The sequence below is a fragment of the Chiloscyllium plagiosum genome, chromosome 21, assembly GCF_004010195.1.
Source record: "Chiloscyllium plagiosum isolate BGI_BamShark_2017 chromosome 21, ASM401019v2, whole genome shotgun sequence".
In the NCBI taxonomy this organism is placed as follows: domain Eukaryota; kingdom Metazoa; phylum Chordata; class Chondrichthyes; order Orectolobiformes; family Hemiscylliidae; genus Chiloscyllium; species Chiloscyllium plagiosum.
In genome coordinates this window covers 15618717-15640625 of record NC_057730.1, presented here as the reverse complement: position 1 = coordinate 15640625, position 21909 = coordinate 15618717, and the positions used below count along the sequence as shown (strand labels likewise).

At 43.0% G+C, this 21909-nt stretch overlaps 2 protein-coding genes across 5 annotated transcripts in view; one reads left to right on the top strand and one right to left on the bottom strand.

Moving 5' to 3' along the window:
* tex2l (testis expressed 2, like) overlaps positions 1-21909 on the bottom strand; it is a 106976-nt gene that overhangs the window by 81724 nt on the left and 3343 nt on the right. The window lies entirely within an intron of this gene.
* LOC122560429 (methionine-R-sulfoxide reductase B1-like) overlaps positions 7470-21909 on the top strand; it is a 55324-nt gene continuing 40884 nt past the window's right edge. The window contains exon 1 of the mRNA XM_043711062.1: positions 7470-7553. Coding sequence (XP_043566997.1) covers positions 7470-7553 — 84 coding nt within the window. The remainder of the gene's footprint in view (positions 7554-21909) is intronic.

The following is a 21909-nucleotide window of genomic DNA, read 5'->3' as shown; positions in this document are numbered from 1 at the left end:
CATATTTGTAAGCTCAGTGTTCCTTGTGACCTTTAGGCAATCATATGCATTGAATATCATGTTCACCTTTTTTGGTTTAGCCTACATTATGAAAGCTATTCCTTAGAAAATTCTATTCATTCGGTTCCATTAAAACTTAATGCAAAAAAGACAAACTTTAATATGTTTTCCATCAACTGAAATTCTATGCAGTTCATAAATGCTTCATTGTCTGTATAATTAACTTTACGGCAATCTGATCATTACTATTCCCCATGGAAAGATACATAGAAACCTAGAAGATAGGAGCGGGACGAGGCCATTCGGCCCTTCGAGCCTGCTCCGCCATTCATCACGATCATGGCTGGTCATCCAACTCAACAGCCTAATCTTGCTTTCTCCCCATAACCTTTGATCCCATTCACCCCAAGTCTATATTTAGCCTCCTCTTGAATACATTCAATGTCAATGTTTTGGCATCAACCACTTCCTGTGGTAATGAATTCCACAGACTCATCACTCTTTGGGTGAAGAAATGTCTCCTCATCTCCGTCCTGAATGGTCCATTCTGAATCCTCAGAAGGTCCCCCCTGGTTCTGGACACTCCTACCACTGGGAAGATCCTCCCTGCATCTACCCTGTCTGGACCTGTTTCAATTTTATAAGACTCTATGAGATCCTCACTCATTTGTCTGAACTCCAGTGAAAACAATCCTAACCCAGTCAATCTCTCCTCCTATGTCAGTCCCGTCATCCCTGGAATCAGCTGGGGAAACCTTCGCTGCACTCCCTCGAATCTTCCTCAGAAAAGGAGACCAAACCTGCACACAGTATTCTAGGTGTGGCCTCACCAAGGCCCTGTCTAACTGCAACAACACATCCCCGCTCCTGTACTTGAAACATCTCGCACTAAAGGCCAACATACCATTTGCCTTCTTTACCGCCTGCTGCACCTGCATGCTTACCTTCAGCGACTGGTGCACAAGGACACCCAGATCCCGTTGCACTCTCCCCTCTCCCATTTTACAGATCACTTTTCCAATGTAGGTTAAAGCAAAAATGTAAATATTATTTTCAATGCAAATAAATGTGTCAAATTCCTGGTACCTTGTCAAATGATTCACATTGCATCTGTTACCATAACATTGTCACTTGTTATCCAGCTCATTACTGTTACCTTACTGCATTTTCTAATTTATTCTGGAGCCAGTTCCGAGGATTCACTGGGCTGTTTCCAGAGGGGAGGGGTGTGTTTTACAAAGAAAGAGTGAGCAGTTCAGGCCTAAACTCTTTAGACGTTAAAAAGAGAGGAAATCTAACTGAGGTATACAGATATAGAGAGGGTGTCTCCTTATGTGGGTCGATCTACAACAAGAGGTCATAGTTTTAGTATAAGGGGGCAGCAGATTTAAAACGAGATAAGGAGCAATCACTCCTCTCAAAGGACTGTGAATCTGTGGAATTCATTGCCCCCAGAGCATGGTGGGTGCTGGAACACTGAGAAAATTTGAAGAGGAGATTTTTAGTTAGCAATGGATTGAAAGGTTACGGAGAACAAGCAGAAAAGTGGAGTTGAAGCTGAGATGAGATAAGTTGTGATTATGTCGATGGCAGCACAGGCATGAGGGGCTGAATGGCCTACTCCTGCTCTTCGTTCTTATGTTCTTACTTTTAAAAGAAGCGCAATAGACAACAGTTCAATTTTATGTTGGGTAGGACACAATATAGATCAATTTGTTTCAATGCAGGTTATATTTTCATCGCCACATTTAGAAATCATTACACAACGATATGAGGTTGCAACATTTTGTGTTACGCCAATCACAGGCCAATAACAACCATTTATATAGCATGAGAAGTGGGTGCCCATAGTCTGACTATAGTTGACAAAGAGATCCTTTGGGAACTGCAGGTTAACACCTTCATGTTAAGCATGGAGTGGTGGAGGGGCGGGGAGATAGTTAACCCTTCATTATTCCTGTAGCCACAGGAGATCACTGCCCAGTTCATTTGGATTTACCTCTCTTCACACTGCAAGTTCCCCTCTAAGCCACTCACCACCCTGACTTGGAATTATTTCACAGTTCTTCAAAGGGTATAGTTTGGAGTTCCTTTGGCACTTCAGGTGTGACATTCCTGCATTCCTCTCCCAAAAGCCATTGAACTTTAATCCCCAGCCCAGTCCATCATGCAAACCAGCCTACAACCATTGGCTTCATCTATATTTCCCGCAGCTTCAAGAAAGCAACATCATCAAAGACTCCTTCCACCCCGGTTATACTCTCTTCCATCCTCTTCTGTCAGGCAGAAGATAAATATGTTTCAATACTCATACAAACAGATTCAAGAACAGCTTCTTCCCTGCTGTTAACAGACTTTTGAAAGGTCCTCTCAAATGTTAATTCTGATCCCCCCCTCTCTCTGCACCTTCTCCATGGCTGTAACACTGTATTCTGCACTCTGTTCTGTTACCCTGATGCACTTTGCATGGCATGATCTGCCACTACAGCATACAAAACAACACTTTTCACTGCATTGCGGTACAAGTGACAACAATAAATCAATCAAATTCTTTTTTTAAAAAATGCATGCCATGAAAAGTTCAATGCGTTTGTAAGCACTTTAGGGTTCTGATTCATCCTCATAACATGGTTGACTTAATATTTACATATGTTGCTTCCTCAGTAACATTAACAACTGGAAGAGAATATATTGCTGGAGAAATTAAAAAAATTTCTTACATCGAAATACGAAGCATTTTATTTTCTCAGTAAATGCAAACTTTCCGACTGGAAAAGTTGTTTTATTGAAGATTTAATACCAACAGGATTGAGATGATTATAACCTTCTAGTCAATACTAAGTACAGAAACATTTTCAACTGAACACCTCAGCTGTGTTTATTGCCACTTTGCCATTTTATTGTGACTGTTTTTGTCGAGGGGTCTGCTCTTTCAGCATGTTCTGTGGCGGCTTGCTTCAATGGGTCTGAGGCAATCTCCTTGCCTTTATCTCTGGGATTTCTATTCAGCTGTTTCACAAATGCTCTGATCATTGCTGGGGCTGATTATTGGCTTAAGTGCTCAGTGGTGGGGACTCATTCCCTTTTGTAGACTGTCTACAATGGAATGAATTGTGCTCCTGGGTAACTTCAGTCAGTCACTTACTTTATTTTGGAAGAGTCTGTTCTGCTTGTCACATTTAATCACCATCCCCCTTCTCTCACCCTTGTGCTTTTTGATCCTCTCTCTGCCAGTTCCCTGCAAGTCAATACCAATACTTATAAAAGCAAACGATCATGATTCCAAGCGTTAATTTAATTGAATGAAGGAGATGGTTAATGATGCATTCTTCCTGCCACATTTTTACGCTAGAAGACACATTATTTTTCCCTAACAGGCCCACATTGTTTGGTTTTCTGGATTGATAAAATAACTCCCTCCCCAGCATTCTAATGAGGACAAGGGCAGTAGATACATGGCATTACCACCACCTGCAAGTTCCCCTCTAAGCCATTGACTTGGAAATATCTCGCGGTCCTTTCATTGCGGCTGATTCAAAATCTGAGAAATTCCATATCCAGGAGCATTGCGGGTGTCCCTTCATTTGAAAGATTGGGGCATTACAAGAGGTATCTCACCACTATGTCTTGAGGTAACTACGGCTGGGAAATAAATGATGGTTTAGTCAGCAACTCTCACGTTTTTGAGGCAATGTGAAAAAAAACTTGAAGAAATTTGTTCCTCGAATTCTGGCTTCATGTTTATCCATCATTGGTGACTGTGCCTGCAACTGCCTGGGTCCTAAACTTCAGAGTTCCCTTCCTAAGCCTCTCTGCCTCTCCAACTCTCCCTCTCCTCCTTCGAATTGTTCCTGTTTACCTGAGCCTTTACAGAGCCCGAACTAGTGGAGTACAGGGATCATAAGAAGCGACTATGTTAATGATTGTTACATGACTCTTTCACTAGCAAAATCTATCCAGTGATTTCTCCACTTGCCTTAGACTGAACTCTCCACTACACAAAGGTTGGAAGATCAGAAAAACATAAGAACTAGGAGCAGGAGTAGCCTTTTGCCCCTTGAGCCTGCTCCACGATTCAATAGATCATGGCTGATCTTTCCATGGACTCAGTTCCACTTACCTGCCCGCTCACCATAACCCTTACTTCCCATACTGGTCAAAGAATTATCTCCCTTTCCCTATTCAACGCGGTAGCCTCAGCTGCTTCACTGGGCAGGGAATTCCACAGATTCACAACCCTTTGGGTGAAGAAATTCCTCCTCAACTCAGCCCTAAATCTGCTCCCCCTTATTTTGATTAGAGACAAAAAAACTGCAGGTGCTGGAATCCAAGGTAGACAAGCCGGAGGCTTGAAGAACACAGCAAGCCAGGAGGTGGAGAAGTCAACATTTCGGGTATAAACTTATTTTCAGTCTGTGCCTCATCGTTCTAGTTTCACCCACCAGTGGAAACAACCTCCCTGCTTCTATCTTATTCATTCCCTTCATCATTTTATATGTTTCTTTAAGATTCCCTCCCCATTCTTCGAAATTCCAGTGAGTGTAGTCCCCACCTACTCAACCTCTCCTCCTAAGTCAACCCTCTCACCTCTGGAATCAACCTGGTGATTCTCCTCAGCACCGCCTCCAGTGCCAGTACATCCTTTCTCAAGTAAGGAGACCAAAACTGTATTGTGATTGTGAAGTAGTGAGAAGAGTTAGAAAATAACCTAAAACAAATGGCAAATCACTATATGATTCAGGCACCATCTGAAAGGATAATTACCTGACTTGATAATTGAAGTGATTGCACGCCTTCTAGATTTATCTAGATAGAATGGTTTTAAAGACATTATTGAGGGAAAATGGTCTAGGCAAATTTGTATCTTTCAGTGTTAGCCCCAGACCATTGAATGACCTTAACTCAAATATTGCAGAGGCAAAATCGAAGTTTCAGGTCAATTGGCTTTCCTCATAATTGCTGCCTGACCCCAACATAGTTTACCAGGAATACGCTGAGGTTCTGTGAGTTGGGATACAATACGTTCACACACAATCGCTTCCAGAATTTCAAACCAAACATGCATGTACTCTACCCTATTGAAATATCAGAGTCGAAGATTGTGGTGCTGGAAAAGCACAGCTGGTCAGGCAGCATCCGAGGAGCAGGAGAATCGATGTTTCGAGCATAGGCCCTTCATCATGGCTGATTGACATATCGGCCTGGACAATACACTCAAGTCTCTGACATGGCAGTTAAACCAACAACCTTCTGATTGTCACAAGTTTAGCCAACATTTTAATCTTAATGCACATTGACTGCAGCATTGGGCTTGTTAGCACTCCTTTAGCTGTGCCAGGCATTATATTGATGATGATGTCATTGAATGGTGGAGCAGGCTCGAAGGGCTGAATGGCCTGCTCCTATCTTTGATGTTTTCTATGTTTAGCTTGCAGAGTTAGTTTGCCAGCGGTTTGTAGTGCAGGTAGATCATGATGCCAAATAGCATACCCTACAGATTTAATGCCAGTGTTGCCATTTTGGAGCATAATACTTCAATGAATGCATTCAAAAGAGGGGGGTTTCACAGGGTTTAACATGCATTAAGTGGCAGGAAAGATACCCTCCTTTCTCCCCAGCCAATCCCATATCCTTGTGTTCCTCTCCAACATTAGTTAAAAGGCTTATAAACTATTTACTTTAGTTGCTAGTTTTCTTTTTTGTTCTAGCAGTTGGCAATATCCTTTCATTAATTTCATAGAATCACAAAATCCTTGAGGAAAGAGGCCATTTGGCCCATTGTTTCTGCACCAACACTGCAAAGAGTATTCACCCAGACCCAGCTCCCCTACCCTAACCCTGCATTTCACATGGCTAATCCATCTAACCTGCACATCTTTGGATTGCAGGAGGAAATTGAAGCACCTGGAAGAAACCCACACAGACACAGGTAGAATATGTAAACTCCACACAGACAGTCACCAAGGCAGGAATTGAACCCTGATCCCTGGTGCTGTGAGGAAGCACTGCTAACCACTGAGCCACCACACCACCCTTTTCATAATTTCAAGTTGCAGAGATCTATAGGGAGTGGTTTCCCTGGCTGAAGGACCTGTTGTTGACTTAAATGTCTTTGGAATGGTCCATGGGCATGGATGCTCTCACAGGCATTTCCCTTGGAATGGAGCATGACTGGGAGAATCTACAAAGGTCACATGGAACACGACCAGGAAGAAGGAGAGGGAAGTGGAACATAGGCTGCCATCTCAGTAACTCCTTTCTGCCAAGATTCCACGTTAAAAACTCCTTCAATGAGATATACCAGGAACTGCAATGCAATTCCCCAATTTACCACCAGTCCTATATTCCTGACCTTCCCTGTGTCACTCACCATCGTGATGCAAAAATGAAATACAATGCAAAATAGACTTTCCCAAACAAATTCATGAATGAAAATCTGGCATGGTGTATCAACACAAGTTAACAAAAATGGTGAGCTAATACTTAAGATATCCTATCGATGTCCATTACTCCCTGTGTCCATTCCTTAGCTGTATGCCCTCTGTGGGTCATTGCCTGTCCTCTTGGTGTTACCCAGTTGCTGTAGTCTGAGTAGTGGAAAGGTGCTGACTAATGCTGGTGCCTTGCTGGATCACTTCAGGCTGCTATGGCCCCATCTTGGCATGGGCAGGGGCTGCATGCTGAGTAATAGTGTTCTCAGTTGTAGCAGGAACACTGTCAACCCAAGGGGATAGCTTTGTCGAGTCACTCCCATTCACTTGAGGCAGTGCCTCAGTAATTCTTGTAAGTTTTTATAGTCATTCACAGGATGAAGGCATCACTGGCTGAGTCAGCATTTATTGCCCAACTCTAATAGTTGAGAGTCAACCACATTGCTGTGGGTCTGGAGTCCAAGCCAGACCAGGTAAGGAAGGCAGTTTCCTTCCCTAAAGGACATTAATAAACCAGATGGGTTTTTCTGACAATCAGCAATGGTTTCGTGGTCATCATTAGACTACTTTTAGTTCCAAATAATTTATTGAATTCAAATTCCACCATCTGCCATGATGGGGTTTGAACCCAAGTCCCCTGAACATTACTAGGGTGTCTTGATTATTGCATCATTAGACTCCTAATCCCAGAGTTTTATTGAATTCATTTTCCACCCTCTACCATGGTGGGATTTGAAACCAGGTCCTTAGAACATGAGCTGAATTTCCTGGATTAACAGTCCAGAGATAATGCCATTATAGCCCATCACCTTCCCTGTTGGTGACTGCCGACTAATGTTGGTGGAGAATAAAGAATCTGCTGAAGAGTGGGTTGGTTGACTCTTATTCAGAGATAAATCAAGCTTTAATCTTTCTATTATATTACTGAAAGACTATGTCACAAACTCTTTTGCTTAATACAAGTCAGTCTACTCTTATGCTGCTCTGTATAGGTTTCTTCTTTATTTCTTTCTCCACTCCACCCATGCGGTGCTATTTATGCCCAATGAAGAGCAGCACATTGATATCATCGTAAGGTTGTTCCAGGGTCCTAAAGACTTGGAACAATTGGAACTGGTGGCTGTAAGTGTGAGCTCAACTGAAAGGGGGTTTCATCATCATCAATCTCTGCTTCCTCTTTGAATTATGTTACGTTTCTTTGAAAATGATTTCACTAACTTATAATACTCTATTGGATGGGCTTTGGAAAATGAATCACAACTTTAATCAGAGGTTTGAGCAGGGAAGGTCTGAGAAGAAGCGTGACGGGCAAGTCCCCACCATCCGCTGTTTCCCCTACGGGCAGTGTTGCAGACATTATACTGCCCGCTCATTTACATGATCACAGTGTGCAGTGAGAGCTGAGCACAGTGTGGGCTGGCTGCACCCCTGAACAGGTCACACAACACCACTGACACTGGCAGGACGGTGAGGTAGAATTGGAATCATCGTGCACCTCGAGAAAACGGGGGGAGGCATTTTTCACAGGAGTATATGCTGGAAGCTTTACAAGGATGGGACTTGGCTCCGGAAAGATGGCAGAATGGCAGCAGAGATTAGGGTCCAGGATTCTCCAGAAGAAGATTAATCCAATGGTGGGTTGATGGGATATTTAAAGATGATTCCCTACAGTGTGGAAGCAGGCCATTGTATCCACATTGACCTCCACAGAGCATCTCATCCAGACTCCACAACCCCTTCCCCATCCCTGTAACCCTGCATTTCCAATGGCTAGCCTGCATATCTCTGGACACTATGGGAAATTTTGCATGTGCAATCGACCTAACCTATACATCTGTGGACTGTGGGAGGAAGCCCACGCAGACACAGGGAGAATGTGCAAACTCCACACAGACAGTTGCCCGAGTCTGTAATCGAACTGGGGTCCCTGGCGCTATGAGGCAGCAGTGCTAACCACTGAGCCACCGTGCTAAGGTCATTGAACTTTTAAACATAGAGACACAGAAATGGTACAGCACAGAAGGGGACCATTGAGCCAAGCTTGACCATGTTGATCCAACAACAGTCAGATGCCCTTTTGAACCCCATCAGGTCTGGTGACTGGCACAGCTACTTGCTCCCACACATTGCACCTGGAAGTGTCAGTGGTGTTGTGTGACCTGTTCAGGGGTGCAGCCAGTCTACACTGTGCTCAGCTCTCACTGCACACTGTGATCATGTAAATGAGCGGATAGCATAATGTGTGCATACTGCCCGAGGGAAAATAGCGAATGGTGGGGATTTGCCCGTCACGCTTCTTCTCAAACCTTCTCGGCTCAAACCGCTGATTAAAATTGTGATTCATTCTCCAAAGCCCATCCAATTCAGTATTTGTGAAATTATTTTCAAAGAAACATAAAAAACTCTGATACTGTGCGTCTCCTGCCAATTGTTCGTTCCTTTTATTTTCAATTGTGTAATCCCGCTTTGCCATATGCAGAGTGATTACCAGCAACCTTTTGCAGTAGATTGCATTGGATTGAATCTTATCAACTACAAAGCCCATTTAGTCACAGGGATTTAAACCTCTCAAGCTTACTCTTTGGATTAATGAAAGGAACATTGGTTTTCAAATATGAGAGAGTTCATATGACATTGAAAAGTGAAGCTTAACAAGGAGCTATTTTTAGTGGTAAGTGAATGCAAATAATGGAACTTGGTTATTTCTGTAGCAATGTGGTTTACTGCATGATAGCAACAGGTACTGTTTGTGTTAACTAGATAAGCCTTATCACCAAGGACTCTCGGGAGCGTTATAAAACACATTTGCTCCCTTGGGGTGCTCACGTACAGCTCTTCTGCCTCCACCTAAAAACTGTGTGACTTCACCCAAGAGCTCAACATGCCATGGACATTAAACCTTTCAGAACCACCACCTTACACAGCAGAGCCTTTCCTAATTAAATCACTAAGGAGATAAGAAAAGGAGGAATGTATAAGGTTGTGCAGGTTTGCTGGATTGGCCATGCTAAATGACCCATAGTGTCCAAGGATGTGTGGATTAGGTGAGTTAGCCATGGGAGATGCAGGGTCATAGGGAAAGGGTAAAGGGGTGGGTCTGTGTGGGATGCTGTTTGGAGGGTCGGTGTGAACCTAATGGACCGAATGGCCTGCTTCTGCACTATAGGGGTTTTACAGGAAGGAGGCAGGACCATGTTATAGAGCCATAGAGTAATAGAGTTGTATAGCATGGAAACAGACCCTTCAGTCCAACATGTCCATGCCAACTAGATATCCTAAATTAATCTAGTCCTATCTGCCAGCATTTGGCCTATATCCCTCTAAACCTTTCCTATTCATATACCCATCCAGATCCCTTTTAAATGTTATAATTGTACCAGCCTCCATCACTTCCTATGGCAGTTCACTTCCATCCTTTGCATGAAAACGTTGCCTCAGAGGTCCTGTTTATGTCTTTCCCCTCTCACCTTAAACCTATGCCCTATGTCCTTTTAAATCTTTTCTGCACCTTTTCAAGTTTAACAACACCTTTTCTATAACAGGAAGACCAGAATTGAATGCAGTATTCCAATGTCCTGTACAGCCGCAACATGACTTCCCAATTCTTATACTCAATGCACTGACCAATAAAGGCAAGTATACCAAACACCTTCTTCACAAACCTGTCTACCTACAACTCCACCATCAAGGAACTATGAACCTGCACCCAAGGTCTCTTTGCTTGCCAATTCTCCCCAGGACCCTACTAACAAGTGTAAAAGTCTTGCCTTGAATGACACAAAGTGAATTGCTCAATTGGAAAGCAAGTGTAGACATGATGGGCTGAATGGCCTCTTTAGCTATTCCATGATTCGGAGACACTGGGTCAGCCCAGATGGTAAAACAAACACTCGATAAGAAAAGTCCTTATTTCAAAAGGACACAATTTAGTAAAGGTCCAAATCTCTGCAATAAACCAAGGAAGCTTATAAATGTGATAATATAATTTCCAGTGTTCATGGCACCAGTTCCTGTTGTGCCCATGGATTATAGAATGCCTTAAGCTGGCACCATGTCTTTTGCACCAGGAACACCTGGCACAGAAAGACTGCTGAAGAACTTGGACATCGTCCTTAGACATTTGTTCAAGGCAGGTGTACATCTTAAAAAGGAAAACGCGTGTTACACGCACCCTGAATGACCTACTTGTGTTACAGAGTCGACAAGACCGGGTTACACCCATCAGAAGATAAAAAGAGGGAGGTCAAAGGTGCCCCGGCTCCCACACCTATACTGGAGCTTAGGTCTTTCCTTGTGCTGGTGAATTATTATGGAAAGTTCATACACAACCTGGACTCCATCCTGGCACCTTTGCATCAAGTCCTAAAAAAGGGTGAGCCTTAGAAATGGTTGTGTAGACAAGCCACAACTTGCTAAGGTGTTGGCACACTGATCCCAAGCGAGATCTGGTGTTAACATGTGATGCCTCCCTGTATGCCACCGGGGCAATATTAGCTCATAGGTGGCACAATGGAAACGAACTCCCAACAGCATATGCATCCAGCACTTTGGCTAATGCAGAGTGTAAGTATGCCCAGATAAGATATGGTGGTCATATTTGGAGTCAGGAAGTTCCACCAATACCTTTATGGATGTAAGTTTGTAATAATAACAGACCATAAACCCCTGCTGGGTCTATTTAAAGAATACAAAGCAGTGCCACCCATAGCTTCAGATTGAATTCAGTGGTGGGCTCTAATACTAAGTGCGTATAATTACAAGCTGAAACACTGCCTGGGAGGCCAAATAGCAATTACGGATGCATTGAGCCATCTCCTAGTGATGGTACCATCACTGGAAGAGCTGTAATGGTTTTACATTTTCTGGACACACTTCCAGACGTAGAAAGATCCAATCCTGGCAAAACTGAAACAATTCTTGATTTGGAGATGCCGGTGTTGGACTGGGGTGGACAAAGTTAAAAATCACACAACACCAGGTTATAGTCCAACAGGTTTAATTGGAAGCACACTAGCTGTTGGACTATAACCTGGTGTTGTGTGATTTTTAACCTTGAAACAATTCTTGGTACTTTTCAGTATATTCAATGCACTTGGATATCACTGATCTTCTACATTGTAGACACTGCTGGACTACTAGAATGTTGTAACTTAATACTAGTCACAATCCATGGAATCAGCTAGAGGACAGAAATGACAGCAGATTATTCAAGAAACACGTGCATATCTCAACATGAAAGAAGAAGGGAATATCTGATTTCTTCAGAATGAGTGGAGTTAACAGCTTAGATCTTGGTTGGGTAGGGAAGCATGAAATGTGAAGAGGAAAATGTTGAATAATTAGCTCAGGATCAATTCAGAGCTGAAAATGTGTTGCTGGAAAAGCGCAGCAGGTCAGGCAGCATCCAAGGAACAGGAGAATCGTCGTTTCGGGCATAAGCCCTTCTTCAGGAATGAGGAAAGTGTGTCCCCAGCAGGCTAAGATAAAAGGTAGGGAGGAGGGACTTGGGGGAGGGGCGTTGGAAATGCAATAGGTGGAGGAAGGTCAAGGTGAGGGTGATAGGCCGGACCCCACCTTGTCTCAGTCAAATCCATCGAATTCAGCAACACCTTCCTAACCTACAATCTTCTTTCTGACCTCTCCGCTCCCACCCCAGTCTGACCTATCACCCTCACCTTGACCTCTTTCCACCTATCGCATTTCCAACACCCCTCCCCCAAGTCCCTCCTCCCTACCTTTTATCTTAGCCTGCTGGACACACTTTCCTCATTCCTGAAGAAGGACTTATGCCCGAAACGACGATTCTCCTGTTCCTTGGATGCTGCCTGACCTGCTGCACTTTTCCAGCAACACATTTTCAGCTCTGATCTCCAGCATCTGCAGTCCTCACTTTCTCCTCAGGATCAATTAATACTTGAGACTACAATCTCTGAGATAATGAAGTTGTTATGGAATAATTTGCTCAGTTTACAATCTGAATGGAGAGCTGAAAGAGAATGAAGAAAAGCAGGTTGTATTACAAACACTATATCATCGATCAAATAAAACAATTGATGGTTTACAGGAGGTCTGGAGCAAGTCGCACATAAAACAGATCAGGCTCAGCAGGAGCAGAAACATTAAAGCAATGCTGGAGAAAACGATAGACTTTCAAAAGCAAGTGGAGATGCATAACACACTCAACAGGAGCTGCAGATCACTCATGTTATGGACTAGACCAGATCCCCTCAAAGCATTTTAAGAAGGTAGCCTGGACCCTAACTTTTTCTCATTTTAAATGTGAATGTGAAGTGCCTGTTCTAGATGCAATGTGAGTGGTCAAGCTACCCAACGTTAAGCAAAACACAATTTATTTAAACATTATAGTTAAAGTACAAACAAAAGAAAGAGGAAATTAGAATAACTTAACTATTGGAAAACTTCACTGAATAATAGACACAGTACCTATGACTAATTAACTATTCCAATATAGTATCATCCCATAAACACACTCCTTGGCAAATAGGTGAGTTCAAATGCAGATTCTCACATGCAGTTCGCTAATCCGAGAGGGAAGAAAATGTCAAGAGTAGATTCAGAGAGTATAGCAGCCATTGAAGCTTCCAACTCTTCTGTTACTGACAAAATGAAAACTGAGAAATTTAGATTGGTAAGAGCTGGCCACACCCAGGATGCTTCCATTGTTTATTTCTCAGAGACATTTCGGCACCTATGCATTTACAAACCCTCTTCAAAAAGAACCAAGACAAAATAACTTCTTAGCGTGACAGTACCATCATACTTGTTAGACAGCCCTTTCAAAGATAAAAGCCAAGAATACTGCTCTGGTGAAAGAACTCAAATGGGACATAGAGGAAACCAAACAACCGTGGAATCAGCAAGTGCTCAAGGTCCGATCTTCAAAGAGACTGGACAGGTCTTCGAGCAGGTAATGAAGAAGGCAATGTACTGGATTAACAGAAGCTAACACTTTGATAGCAATAGAAAAATCCAGGCTGTAAAACCAGCAGGTTCAGAGTGAGCTGGTAGCTCTGAAGGAGCATACCGATAAATTCCAAGAAAACTTAAATGGCATGAAATAGTAAGATGAGCAAGATTCATCAGCGGCTAATCGGGAAACTAATCTTGTTGCAGCGCATCAGAATAAATTAGGGACAACAACTGCAGTCTGTGAAAGAAAAGGATGAGAACACAAAGAGACATGCCAGGCTCTAGCACTTTGACAATTAATGGCACCTCCAGACAATGGTACCCTGATGAAACCTGGACGCTTTAGAGTCTCACTTCTTACTGGAGATAGTTAAACTTTCTTTTGCAAATGAAGGGAAATGTTGTGCCCTGCCTTTCAGAGACTTCACCTTGAAGGAGACCATGGGCTGTGTCTATACAATGATGCGACTCTACCCGTCAGTTAGCCTGCTGTGGGTCTTGCAAGCTACTTACACAGCAATCAGCTGGTGTGCTGTGATTCCTGCTCATACTTAACAATATGTTTCACTGGAGGGGATATGTTTTACAGGATGCTGCCTGGATTAGAGGGTATGAGCTATAAGGAGAGGCTAGAAAATCTCAGGTTGTTTGCTCTGAAGCGGCAGAGGCTGAGGGGAGACTTGATAGGAGTTTATAAAATTATGAGCTGCATTGATAGGGTTGACAGTCAGAATTATTTTGTCAGAGTTGAAATGTCTAAAACAAGATGATATGCATTTAAGGCAAGTGGACGGGGTGGAGGTCAAAGGAGATGTGAGGGGCACGTTCTTAAACAGAGAGTGGTAGAAGTCTGGAACATGTTGCCAGGGATGGTGCTGGAGGTAGATAGAATAGGGGTGTTTAAGAGACTTTTAGATAAGCATGTGAATGTGCAAGGAATGGAGGGATATGAACCAAGGGCAGGCAGAAGGGATTTGTTTAATTTGGTGTCATGTTCAGCACAAAACGGTGGTCCAAAGGGCCTGTTCCTGTTCTATGTTCTATGTTCTATGTTCTTCTAAACTAACCTGCAGGGTCAATCAATCCCTGATGAGTGATTGATGATTGGGTAATTGTCATTATCCACCATCTCAATAGGCCTTTATCAACAGGCAATCAATGTTGGCATTGACAGAGATAATCAGAACACATAAAAGAATTAAAAACAGCCAACAAAAAAATTGGAAAGGTGAAAGCATCTGAGCAACCTATTTCTCTCACTCAATTTTTTATTCCTGTTGACTTGCAGTGATGCAGTGTGAGGAGCCAAATGCTGAATTAACAGCAATTGTTATCACTTCCTGTTTATTAAAAACTGAGGACACAGCTTGCTGAGTACAATCCAAACTTTTATCAAATCCATCTAGTCATCTGTACAAAGATTAGCCTTGCTGCACCACGGCCAACTCTGAGCTTGATCCTATTAATCCAACAAAGCCAATCTCTAGTTTATGTGAATTCAGCAACTGTGTTCAAACATCATCTCCGACTGTGAAGGTCAGAAGTAGACCGAACAGCTCCTTTGACCTGGACACTTGCCAGAAGATGTGACTTGGGGACAAAGGCACAGTGGATGTGGCAGAGGGAGAGAACGATGAGTTAACAAAGTCAAGAGGAATGGAAATCTGTTTTCATACTCAGTTCTTTAAGAAAGTGCCATTGAAGATAAAAAGCTAAAATGGTTCTTCAGAATAAAAGAGAAATGTTTTAAAATGTTGTCAGCATTTGACATCCCATCCTAAAGGAAAAAACATTTCAGCTAATTAAGATATGTGCTTGCCAGCTTTGTATCATTATCAGAAGCATTTAACTCAGCAGAACTTTAATAATTGAACGGTCTCAACAGACAACAAGGGATCAGAATATATTGGCAGTGATGAATCTGACCATCATTATTGATTAGACGGCTGAGCTGGGAGATGAAATTTTGCTGTGTTTGCACATGAACACCTACAGAATCTCTTGTGGCTCTACCCTTGGACCAGGAGGCAGAGGCTGAGGGTAGACGTGATTGAAGTTTATAAAATTATCAGCTGCAGACAGTCAGAGTTGACAGTCAGAATCTTTTTGCCAGAGTTGAAATATCTAAAACAAGGGGACCTGCATTTAAGGTAAGGGAGGGGGTAGGGGGTGGAGGTCAAAGGAGATGTGAGGGCCATGTTTTTTTACACAGAGAATGGTAGAAATCTGGAACATGCTGCCAGGGATGGTGCTGGAGGTAGATAGAATAGGGGTGTTTAAGGGACTTTTAGATAAGCATGTGAATGTGCAAGGAATGGAGGGATATGGACCAAGGGCAGGCAGAAGGGATTAGTTTAATTTGGTGTCATAAAAAGTAGTATCTCTGAGCAGGTTGATTGGAAAATACCTACCCGTGGGAACCTCGTCTGAAGCATTGGTTGAGACGTATTGCAAATGTGACTTGACCAGAGATCAGCGGTTCCTACTCCGACACCTGAGAGAATTTAAATTCAGCCCATAAAATCCGGAAGTGAAAGCCAATTTCAGTAATGGTGACCACGACAACTGATGTTGATCATTGTGAAAAAAAAGCCATCTGATTCACCAATGCCCAAAAAGAGAATCTATCGCCACGGTTGCAATTTAACAATGTAATATTTTATTGGGTGTTCTGAGATTTAATATTATTTTTAATTAAGAAATGTATCAGCTGACTAACTGTGAGTTCTGCCATAAGGGAGCTCATTATTTTAGCCATGACTTTCCATATAAAGGTCTACTGGCAGTATTCTATTGTCACTCTGGTACGCCGTAACAGTCACTCCATACTGACGTGAGCCAATGATAAGATGCATTACCTGACCAGATGGTTGGGAGGTGACATCCTATGGGCACTTCTTGAAGCTACTGGGTACAATAAAATTAATTCAGAGTGATAGAAACTGACCAGTAGTTTGTTCTTAACAAAGATTGAAAATATTGAGCGTGTGGACAAGGGGGCAAGCTCTTGTGATGCTTTGATTATGTTCCTACCTCTTGACTAGGAGGTCTGTGTTCAAATCCTACCTGCCCCAGAGGTGTACCATAGTATATCTCAACAGGTTCATAGAATCCCTTCAGTGCAGAACGATGCCATTCAGCCCATCAGGAAAGCGCTGACCCTCCAAAGAGCACCCTCCCCCACCCATTGTTGCCCATCATTCTTTATGGCTAATCCACCTAGCCTACACATCTCTGGACACAATGGGTAATTTAGCATGACCAATTCAGCTAGCCGGCACATCTTTGGAGTGTGGGAGGAAACTGGAGCACCCGGAGGAAATCCACACAGACACAGGGAGAATGTGCAAACTCCACACAGTCGCCCAAGGCTGGAATTGAACCCAGGTCCCAGGAACCGTGAGACAGCCATGCTAACCACTGGGCCACCGTGCCACCCAAATCATTGGTTGAAATAGGTGTGAGACTCCCAGCTATGCTTTGGTAATTAATTTGTGCTGTTGTATACCCTTTTCAAAACCTCATGACAGCCAATGAACTGTAATCACTGAGGTAATATCAGAAAAATATCAGCCAATTTGTCCAGCTTCACGACCACTCCAGGCATATCCTCAGAGGTGTCTATGAACTAAAAACTTATATCAGTTCCTAAGTGGACCCCCCCGCCCCACCCCTCTTTTAGTTTCTGAGAGTTCCAATTTTAAAAACCCCAGCAGTGAAGCAGTGCACTTTAAACAAAGTCAAAGGTTAGTTTGTTCCATGACTATTGCTGAAAGATGATTTAAGTATAAAATTACTTTTGAGGAGCTAAAATCCACATACAAGGATCTACAGCAAATCGGAGTAAAGGTTAGACATGAAGGTGAAAATCACTGAAGGCCCTTGAAATCTTTCTTTCCAAAATGAAAGCCTGAAAGTGGATTCAGCAGTCGCGGTGGCTTCTGGAGTCAAATAGTTCGAGGTTTGGATGGATTGGGAATGGTGAAGGTTCCTTTGACTCACTTTTATGTGACGGTAAGTTAATGATCCTGGCAGCCTGGTTGAGTGCCATCCCAAGTCTCCCTGTTGAGAAGCAATGACTGTTTTCATGATGTTTCTCTCCACACACATGATTACTTTTAGCCTGACAGATCAAAATCTTTCAATGGCCACTTTCCCAAAATCTGTTGGACCCTGCTTTCATATTTACTATTAGGTTAGTTGAGAACTGAATCTTCTTTCAGTTGAAATGGTTGGCTAGTTACCAGTCTTAGCCTTGAATTTGGATGGAACTCATTCTGCCGGGTTGTGATGAGATAGGAAGAGCTATTCACACTTCCAGAGAAACCATTGTCAAAGAGTTTCTGTTTAGCCTTAAAAACGCTCATTGATTTTCAAAGAGTCTCCTGTGATTTCCTCCTAAAATAAAGTACAGTCTGGCCACAGCACTGGCTCAATCGTATGACTTCAATTGCCAAGGGTAGCCATGTGACTTCTGGGAGCCACTTTGTAAGATTCCCCATGCACATTGTAAAGACAGATTGGCTTTCTTTACAAAACATGTAACATAGCGGCACTTTTGTGCAAGATTCCCTGACAGCAATGTGAAAAATACCCAGTTAATCAATTTATTTTTGGATGATTGTCATGGGGCAAACATTGATCTGAACAGTATGAGTTGGAGAGAGCAAGCATGCCCTTGGTTTATCAAAGATGGATTCCTCTGAAAGTAGAGCCCACTGCCTTAAATAAAATTGACAGCAATATGTTAATTTTAATGTGTTGTGTATGTGGGGTCACCTAAACAATGGGATCCGATTATGTTGGAAGAAGTGCTGAAATATGACTCATGTCTCATTGTGAATTGCAAACCTTGTTACTTCAGACAAACCTACTTTAGTTAATCGCAGACTAACACTAATATTTGCTTGTAAAATGTTTCTGTTCATAACTTCTTTCTCCAGTTGAAGTAGATTCCGTGATGGTGAAGGATTATGGATAACACTGGGGATTTATGACCTTAGAGAGATTTATAAAATCATGAGGGGCATGGATAGGGAAAATGGACAAGATCTTTTCTCTGAGTTGGGGAGTCTAGAACTAGAGGGCATAGATTTAGGGTGAGAGGGGCAAGATATAAAATGGACCTAAGGGGCATCTTTTTCACGCAGAGTGTGGTGTGTGTATGGAATGAGCTGCCAGAGGAAGTGGTGGAGGCTGATACAATTACATCATTTAAAAGGCATCGGGATGGGTACATGAATAGGAAGGGCTTAGAAGGATATAGGCCAAATGCTGGCAAATGGGTCTAGATTAGTTTAGGATATCTGGTCGGAACAGACATGTTGGACTAAAGGGTTTGTTTCCGTGCTGTACATCTCTATGACTTTATATCCATTGTATAGAGTCAACCTACTTAACAGTAGACAGGAATTAAAGTAATTCATTGTTTTGAGGAGTCTAAAGAAATTCTAAATTTTGCAATATTTTATGAACAAAGATATATACTCTTTTTTTTTAAGAATTCACTTTATTCAATGTGTTTATTTTCAGTCATTCACAGGAAGCAGAGGTCTCTGGTTAGGCCAGCAATTATTCATAATTGCCCAGAGGGCAGTTAAGAGTCAACCGCATTGCTGTGGGTCTGGAGTCACATGTAGGCCAGGCCAGGTAAGGGTAGCAAATTAAAAAACCGAAAGAACTGCGAATATTGGAAATCAGAAACAAAACCAGAAATTGCTGGAAAAGCTCAGCAGGTCTGGCAGCATCTGTGGAGAGAAATCAGAGTTAATGATTTTGGGACCAGTGACCTTTCCTTAGAAGTTCTGAGGGTCACTGGACCCAAAATGTTAACTCTGATTTCCTCTCCACAGATACTGCCAGACCTACTGAGTTTTTCCAGCAGCTTCTGTTTTTGTTGTAGGGAAGGGTAGCAGTTCATAGAGCCCCTACAGTGTGGAAGCAGGTAATTCATCCCACTGGGTCCACACTGACCCTCCAAAGAGCATTCTATCTAGACCTACCCCTGACCCTACCCCCGTAGCCTTGTATTCCCCATGGGCTAAGCCATCTAGCCTCACAAACCTGGACACAATAGGCAATTTAGCTTGGCTAATCCACCTAACCTGCACATCTTTGGACTGTGGGAGGAAACCAGAGCACTTGGAGGAAATCCACACAAACACAGGGAGAATGTGCGAACGCCACGCAGACAGACATCTAACGATCAAATTGAACCTGAGTGACTGGTGCAGTGAGGCAGCTGCGCTAACCACTGAGCTACCATGCTGCCCCACATCTATGATTCTATGATTCCTTCTGTGATACCAATTGCTTCCTCTAAAGGGCATCATTAAAGCAGATGGGTTCCTTCCTAATAATCAACAATGATTTCATGTCATCATGAGACTCTGAATTCCATATTTTTAATTGAATTCAAATTCAACTATCTGCAGTAACAGGATTTGAACCCAGGTCCAAAGAACCTCTTGGATCAACAGTCTATTGATAGTATGACTCGGTCATCGCTTTCACTCACCTCTGGCCTAGTGGTAGTTCTGATGCACCTGATTAAAAATGTTTTGGATTTAACCTTCCCTGTAGGATTTAAACAAGTATTTACCCTCCAATGCAGTACTGAGGGAATACCACACTGTCAGATACACTGCTCCTTGTGAATTGTTACACTCTGAGGTAAGGTAGAATGATCCAATGGCAGTCATCAAAGAAGAACAGAGGTGCTCTTTTGGTGTCCTGATTAACCTTTATCCCTAGCCAACATGACTAAAACTGATGTTGTGGTTTAATTTCTTGTTCTTTATGGAATTGAGCTGTGTGCAATTTGGCTGCTGGACCTCCCTACATAGAGTCATAGAGTGATAGCAACAGGTTAATAACGATAGCTAGGTAGCACAGTAGCTCAGTTGTTAGCACTACTGCCTCACAGTGCTAGGGACCTGGGTTCAATTCCAGCTTTAGGTGACTGTTTGCACGTTCTCTCTGTGTCTGCGTGAGTTTCGTCCCATATTTCCAAAGATGTTCAGGTTATGCGAACTGGCCACGCTAAATTGCCCATAGTGTTCAGGGATGTGTAGGTTAGGTGCATTAGTCAGGGGTAAGTATAGCGTAGGGGAATGGGTCTGGGTGGGTTACTCTTTGAAAGGCCGGTGTGGACTGGTTGCTTCCACACTGTAGGGGTTCTTAAAAAAAACATATCAGCCACACAACAATACTTGAATTTGTGTTGTGCTGCCATTGAGAAAGGCAATGCATAAATGCAGGTTCTTTCTCACATAGAGGGAATGAAGTCTTGCAGCGAAACTGAACCTACGTCTCACCACGTGATTGGTTTTGATGCCGCACCATTTGGGATACTGTGAGCAGCTTTGGGCCCCGGATCTAAGGAAGAGGTGCTGGCCTTGGAGGGGGTACAGAGGAGGTTCACGTGAATGATCCCGGGCTTGTTCCATGAGGAGTGGTTGAGGACTGTGGGTCTGTACTCGATGGAGTTTAGAAGAATGAGGAGGAACCTGGTTGAAGTTTCCAGAATACTAAGAGGTCTAGACAGAGTGGATATGGAGATGTTTCTGCTAGTAGGAGAGACTAGAACCTGGGGACACAGCCTCAGGGTAAAGGGACAACTCTTTAGAACTGAGATGACAAGAATTTCTTCACCCAGAGAGTAGGGACTCTGTGGAACTCATTGCCACTTAAGGCTGTGGAGGCCAAGTCATTGAGTGTATTTAAAACAGAGATAGATAGGTTCTTGATTCATAAGAGGATCAAAGGTTATGGGGAGATGGCAGGAGAATAGCGTTGAGAAATATATCAGCCATGATCGAATGACAGAGCAGGCTCAATGGGCTGAATGGCCTAATTCTGCTTCTAGATGTTATGGCCTTCTGGTGTGTTTGAGGACACACGCTCACTGATCTGAGTAGAAGAGGTCCTTGTATTGAACAAGAAATAGTTTATTGCATGTTATTGACTAGTTACATTGATATGGTAGATATTATTATGGAGAGTTTGAGAAAAATCTGGATGTGAGGTCTCACTCCTTTCAAGATCTTTAGATGCTCTGCCACCAAGTCCCACCTCATACTATCACAGTCGTAGTGCTTTAGGAACTCTTCAGTGTTAACTATTTCAGACCCTGATGCTCATACAACATCCTGTAAAATGATGTCAATGAAGCAATGCTCCTGGAATCCCTACAGCAGGGAAGCAGGCCATTCAGTCCATCGAGTCTACACCAACCATCCAAAAAGCATCCCTCTCAGACCCATAGCCTATCCCTGCATTTCCCATGGCTAACCCACCTAACTTGCACATTCCTGGACTCTATGGGCAATTTAGCATGGCCAGTTGACCTAACCTGCACATCTTTGGACTGTGGATGCTCACCCACGGAGAATGTGCAAACTCCACACAGACAGTTGCCCAAGGCTGGAACTGAACCCAGGTCATTGGTGCTGTGAGGCAGCAGTGATAACCACTGAGCCACCATGCTGTCTATACGTGCATTTCAGTTTCCCCTTGTACTCTTGTAACTTTGGTGGGAATGGTGAAA